Source organism: Sinocyclocheilus rhinocerous, unplaced genomic scaffold (genome assembly GCF_001515625.1).
Source record: "Sinocyclocheilus rhinocerous isolate Xijiao unplaced genomic scaffold, SAMN03320098_v1.1 scaffold903, whole genome shotgun sequence".
Classification (NCBI taxonomy): domain Eukaryota; kingdom Metazoa; phylum Chordata; class Actinopteri; order Cypriniformes; family Cyprinidae; genus Sinocyclocheilus; species Sinocyclocheilus rhinocerous.
The window spans coordinates 87,664-94,520 of NW_015654932.1; the positions used below are offsets into that span (position 1 = coordinate 87,664).

General features: G+C 39.4%; 1 protein-coding gene across 1 annotated transcript; it reads right to left on the bottom strand.

The window, feature by feature from the left end:
* Nucleotides 1-4,044: 4,044 nt before the first annotated feature.
* On the bottom strand, nucleotides 4,045-4,833 carry LOC107717733 (gastrula zinc finger protein XlCGF8.2DB-like). Its single transcript, XM_016524571.1, has one exon. It carries the CDS (start codon nucleotides 4,816-4,818, stop codon nucleotides 4,045-4,047), a length of 774 nt encoding a protein of 257 aa, XP_016380057.1. The 5' UTR covers nucleotides 4,819-4,833.
* Between the last annotated feature and the right edge of the window lie 2,024 nt (nucleotides 4,834-6,857).

Genomic DNA, 6,857 nt, shown 5'->3' on the forward strand with positions numbered 1-6,857 from the left:
CTGTTGTTTCCTTTATTTTTCAAAGGCACGACATTTTGAATGTACATAAATAAAAATATACATTTTACCATATGACTATAAATGACAACGTATTAAATTATTTCCCTTGGAAACAAATCCAAGTGAACATCAACTAATACTCAATATTAAAGCTGCAGTCCGTAACTTTTGGTGCTCTAGCGGTTAATAAACAGAACTGCGTGCGTCTTGCGGAAGAACATTGTAGCCGGAGCTACTTCTCTCTGTTTATGTCTATGGCGAATCACGCAGGTTATTTAACTAGGGTAACTAGTCAGATGTTGTTCTAAAGGCTTATTAGGCCTACCTTCTTTTTTTCGAAACACACACACAAAAAATGTCCTGCTCGCACTTACCCATTTAATGGCAGAGAATGGTGACTTTCACTTTTCATTCTTTAAGCGGATGCAAATCTGTCATAAAATAATCATATGCATCTCGTGGCGTAGGCTATATTCCAAACGTTCTGAAGGTATACTGTAAGGTTTGGTGAGAAACAAACCAAAATAGCATGTAATTACATTTATGTAAATCTTGTGTTGCATTCTTGTGTGCGAGTGCACAGGAGCTCGTGCCGCGCACAAGTGCATGTTTTTTTGAGATATCAATCATTTTTAATTTTAATAAAACAAAAGACTACATTATAAAACTCAGAAGAGTATGTATTTTAATATCTCTGTTGTTCTCCTGTTGTCAGTCAGAATGATGGTTCCCGTGTGAACGTTATAGGCCTATAGCCTAGAGCTTGGTAGTAACTGATTACATGTAATCTGGATTAGGCTACATAATCAGATTCCAAAAATTAAGCACTTGTAATCAGAGTAAGTTACATTTTAAAATACTCTTAATCAGAGTACAGTTGCTTTTTTTTTTTATAGATTACATGATTACATATTATTTTTTATCTTTTAAATGTTCCTTCCTAAAATAGTCTACCACTTATATACACTCAGAAAGTCTTCCAGTTTTGTGGACATTCGCACAGAGATCAGTCATTAGTCCGGTGGCTACACAGCATTTGACCAATGGATTTACAAAAATCATTTCAGGTTTAAGAAGTGTTTCAACATTGCATCAACTACTGATGAACGCATTCATTTTTATTTGAATGATCACTCAGTAGGTTATTTAACCATGTATTATTATGTATTATTGAAAGGCTTTTGTCTTTCAAACTTGACAAATGCACAAATTCTCGTTTTTTTTCTTATTTGCAGACATTCTCAAACTCTTTGTCCTCTGAACCTCTTTCACCTAACATATTTACTTTAAAGGGGTGGTCAATCAGCAATTCTGTAAAAGACAATATCTCCCTTTGCATTGAACTTTGAGCATCGTAACTTTGCAGATGTTTTTTATGCTCAAACAGCAACATTACATACTAAACTTAAAAAAGTGAAATCATAATCAAAATCCAATCAAAAGTTCCTGCCCTGCACCAGCCTCCAGGGCGCCCCCCCGTTGTAACTGTTACGGCGCGGGACGCACCTTCCGGGAGAGGGGCGATATGTCACGTTCATGTTCTGTTCTGGTTTAGATTTTCCTGTGTTTCTGTTCTACCTTCTTTGACCTAGTTTCCCTTAGTCCCCCTGATTAGTTCATTCTGTTCACCTGTGTTTATTAATTATCTCGTTTGCTCCTTTGTTTCCCTGTCTTTATAAGCCTTCAGTTTCTGTCTGTTCTTGGTCCTGGATTGATGTTCATTTAATGTATGTTGATGCTATTTAGCTCTCCTTTTCTTTATGTTGAAGTTGGAATTAAAGACCATAAACGTTTACTCCTTCGTCGTACGCATCTACAACCACATACCGTGACATGTACAGTGTGTATTTATATATACATAATAAAGTACACATATATAGTATGTAAACGTAAACTTTTATTTAGAATCAATTAATCGTGATTAATCGTTTTGCAGCCCTAGTTCCTACAGATCACCTTTATTTATATTGTACTTTATACAATATAGATGTTTCAAAGCAGCTTTACAGTGATGATAAACAAGAACATAATGATTTAGTGATGCTACAGAGATCATTTAAAACAAAAAAAAAAGCAATAGTGTCATTGTTCAGTTAAGGTCAGTTCGGTGTTTAGTTCTGTTCAATAACTCTGTAAAGTTAGAGTATTATTTACAAACAATTTAAAAGTATACTATTTGTAAGATAAATGTAAAGGAGTTACTCAACACTAGATGAGCAGTCATTTAGAACAGTAATTTGGCAAATATAAGATTTAAAGATAAAAATCGTTGTGTGTCCCAGGAAAATGCCAAGATTATCTGCCGCAGAAAACAGCGGTGTTACCAGGCTCGGCGAGATTCTGATCCTGTGAAGACGGAGGCTTTTTTGTTAAAGGGCCGTCAAAAATGGAGAGAGAGTTAAAGGCAGAGTAAGGGATTTCTGGTAGCCAATGTTGATATTTGAAATCACCAAAACAAACACGCCCCTACCCCAAAAGGGTCTTGCCCCTATTTTGATAGCTCCGCCCCACATATACGTACGCAACCCAGGCAACGCAAGGGAAAGTCAAGGTAGCAGCAGACTTGACAGAAAGAGAGAAGCGTAGGAAACATTCTTACTGGAAGTCAAGCAGCAGAGCAGAATGTTAGCTCTATTTTTCCCCCCAAGACTTTTCAATGAACACTACAAATGGACATTGCTTCATTCAAGAACTTATTCAATAAACAATTTAAGTGGGTGCAAACTAGAACCTGTTCACTAAACACCTGCAGTGTATGCATATTTGTTCAATAACTAGAACCTGTTCAGTATCCAGCTGCAAACTTGTTCAATACCAAATTTTAAAAAAAAATGTTGTAAGTATAGCCTGTGATCTGTTGTTTCTTAGTCATTTCTCTACTTTCTCATGTCCAGTAAACTGTTACCTTTGTCAACTAAGTTTCCATATGATCAACTGTGTTACTGATGAGTTTATCATTTTCAAAAATACTCAGTTGCCTACTGTAGAACATGTTTAGTGTTAAGACATTACCCACCGTGTCCTTTGTCCCTCAAGGTATTTTCTTTCAATACAGCATATACAAATTTGACTTATTTGAGAAAATGTGATGACCATTTAACTACTTTTGTGAAAATAGAGATCTATTATGCCTCTAAATATTTTTTCCAAAAAGTATTAATGATCAACTTTTTTTATTTTGGTAAGTGGATACAGAATCTGTCAATCAGTTCACTATTTAAATTCTAGGTATTTTTCCAAGCTATGAACAAATACTTATTTTGTCAGTAACATAGTTGACCGGAATATATCTAACATCTGCTTTTTGAACAAAAAAATAAAAATAAAAAAAATCCCAAAACCAGGTATCCCTGAAGAATAAGTACTTGATTTTAAGTGTTTTATGTAAGTTCATGTTTGGGTTTTTGGGAAAAAGGACAACTTTTTTCTTCACATTGTCAAATTCCAAATGTACCCCGAATTATAGAATGACTGATTACCATTTATATTGTCGTAATCACATGTTGACGGGCCTGAATGGCTTGTTGGTTGAACTGCACATACACTGGTCCTGGGTCTGGGTCATCTGGCGGTGCCACCACCTCACCAAGTGGTATGCCGTGCCTGTGCGCGACATTGTGCAGCACACCACAGGCCAGCACGATGCGGCACACCTTCTCAGGGCGGTATAACAGCATCCCCCTGGTCCTGTCAAGGCAGCGCTACTGACGTTTCAGCTGCCCAATCGCCCGCTCTACAACTGACCAAGGCATCATTGTATCTGTGCTCTCAGTCAGTTTATGGGTTGGTGAGGGGGGTTATCAGCCACGTCTTTAGTGGATAACAGAGGTGTAAAGAGTACCTAAAAACCATACTTGAGTAAAAGTACAGATACCTTACAGTGAAAATGACTCCACTACACGTTACAAGTCACCATTTCCAAAACAACTTGAGTAAAAGTCTGACTTTGCCTCCTCGTTTCAGAACACCACCGCACACCACTGGTAGTAAGTTTGTTTTATGTCTGAAACTCTGTCTACACTGTTGGCAGGTGAAAATCTTCCCTCAAGTGTGAGCTCTCATGTGAGTCTTGAGGTTTGCTTTTTTTATAAAAATCTTTCCACAGTCATAACACATAAAAGACTCATGTCCAATGTGAGTCCTTATGTGCCTCTTAAGGTGATTCCTGTCTGTGAAACTGGTTCCACACTGATGGCATATAAAACAGCTCTCTCTTAAGTGGATCTTCATGTGCTTATTAAGGCTTTCTTTATATGGGAAACATTTTCCACACTGATCACAGGTGAAAGGTTTCTCTCCAGTGTGAACTCTCATGTGAATCTTGAGTTTTCCTTTTTGATTCAAGGTTTTTCCACACAATTTGCAGGTGTAAGGCTTCTCTCCAGTGTGAATTCTCATATGACTATAAAAGGTTGCTTTATGTGGGAAACGTTTTCCACATTGACCACATACAAATGGCTTCTCTCCAGTGTGAATTCTCATGTGACTCTTAAGACTATCAATTCGTGGGAAGCTCTTTCCACACTGTTGGCAGGTGTAAGGCTTCTCTCCAGTGTGATTTCTCATGTGGACTTTAAGGTTTCCGTTTTTTCTAAAACTCTTTCCACACTGATCACAGGTGAAAGGTTTCTCTCCAGTGTGAACTCTCATGTGAATCTTGAGTTTTCCTTTTTGATTCAAGGTTTTTCCACACAATTTGCAGGTGTAAGGCTTCTCTCCAGTGTGAATTCTCATATGACTATAAAAGGTTGCTTTATGTGGGAAACGTTTTCCACATTGACCACATACAAATGGCTTCTCTCCAGTGTGAATTCTCATGTGGACTTTAAGGTTTCCGTTTTTTCTAAAACTCTTTCCACACTGTTGGCAGATGAAATGACTTGTAGTTCCAGTCTTCTGAGCTCTTTTTTGAGAGGAAGTCTTTTCGGTCTGCAAACAACTAAAAGATTTTTCTCCAGTTATGAAATCATGATGTTTAATATCGTTCTCTGCCATTTCATTCAGATCTCGACTCTCCTCCTTCATTGTCATCAGGTCTAAGTCGAAAAGACAAATACAGGATAACCCTAGTTTAATGGCATAAACCAACAGACATCAAAACATTTAGACATTTAAAGCATCAACACCAACAATACAGTTCTAAGCAGAGAGATAACAGAGATAACGGGCTAAAGCATTACAGTGTCATTGTCACATTGTGGGGTTGTGGGTGTGGATTTCATCCAGCCTCCTTGACCATCATACAGCTCAATTTTCATTACCATTTTTCACTGTAAATTGACCAACAACCAAAAACAATCATATACAATTATTTATAGGTAATATTGACCTCCTAATGGCTGACAACTCTGATTTGTGTGCTGAATTCATGAAATTTTACATTTAAGCATTTAGCAGACGTCATCCGCCAGAACGTCTTCCGCGTACTACAGTCAGCGGAAGCAGGGCCGCGTTATCCTAATGGGCAACATGGGCTGCAGCCCAGGGCCCCGAACACTAGGGGGCCCCCCCGAGTCAATTTATATAGGGTTGCCAACCGTTCCGTATAATACGGAATCGTCTCGTATTTAAGGCATCAGTTTGTCCCGTATTTGCAGGCATACGCCGTATGACCACCTAGAGTAGACCATACAAATAAATAAATTATTATTTTCCCAAAGCATTGTTTGAATCGTGGAAGTGGAGAGACCGGGGACTGAGGCAGGACCGGCGGAGCAGAAAGCCAGGGCGGAGCCGGCAGTACAGGTAGGGCTGAAGACCACCAGAGCAGACGGGGCCGAAGATCCCTCCGGCAGAGCAGAAGACCACCAGTCCGGAGCAGACGGAGCAGAAAACCACCAGAGCCAGACAGCAGACCACCACGGTGGAGCAGAAGACCACCAGAGCCAGACAGCAGACCACCACGGCAGAGCGGAGGATCACCAGAGCCAGACAGTAGACCACCACGGCGGGGCAGAAGACCACCGTGGAAGTGGAGAGACCGGGGACTGAGGCAGGACCGGCGGAGCAGAAAGCCAGGGCGGAGCCGGCAGTACAGGTAGGGCTGAAGACCACCAGAGCAGACGGGGCCGAAGATCCCTCCGGCAGAGCAGAAGACCACCAGTCCGGAGCAGACGGAGCAGAAAACCACCAGAGCCAGACAGCAGACCACCACGGCAGAGCAGGTAGAGCAGAAGACCCCCAAAGCCAAACAGCAGACTACCACGGTGGAGCAGAAGAACGGGGACCTTCATGGATTAATAATGTTTTCAAAGGTTCATTGATACCCTCGCAAAAAAAAGTCTAACAGTACACAGTCCGGCAGATCTGAATAATGAGCAATGGCTAAATACTCTTGAATATAGCCTTCCAGCGATCGTGTGCCCTGTCTAAGGGCTAACAATGATTAATATTCATGAATCCAGCAGCTCATTAATCCTTGGTGCGTTTTATATTGTTCTTAGTAGAATTCGTATAATATTATTATTATTATTATTATCTTATCAGTATTATTGTTCGTTTTTTCCCATCCCCCCCCAAACCCCATTTTTAGTTTTCTTCCCCTGAATGACCAAAAAAAAGCACCACCACCAGTCCTAAGTTCAGTTAAAATGACTAATTTGCATTCATACATAGTTTCCAAGTTTTAATTCTAATTACTAAACGGACCCACTTTATATTAAGTGGCCTTAACAACTATGTACTTACATTTAAATTAAACTTCTATTATTAAACAATACTTGATAATCTTATTATAATGCTTGACTGACTGATGTTAAGAGTGTACTTTCACAAAGGCTTAATGCGGCACTGAGCGGAAGTGAGAAAAAAAAAGTGTTTATTACATTTGAAATATGGATATTTTTCTTACAAAAACT

Coding starts and splice junctions, on each gene's coding strand:
- LOC107717733 (XM_016524571.1), bottom strand. CDS start 4,818: ATGAGAATTCACACTGGAGAGAAGCCATTTGTATGTGGTCAATGTGGA.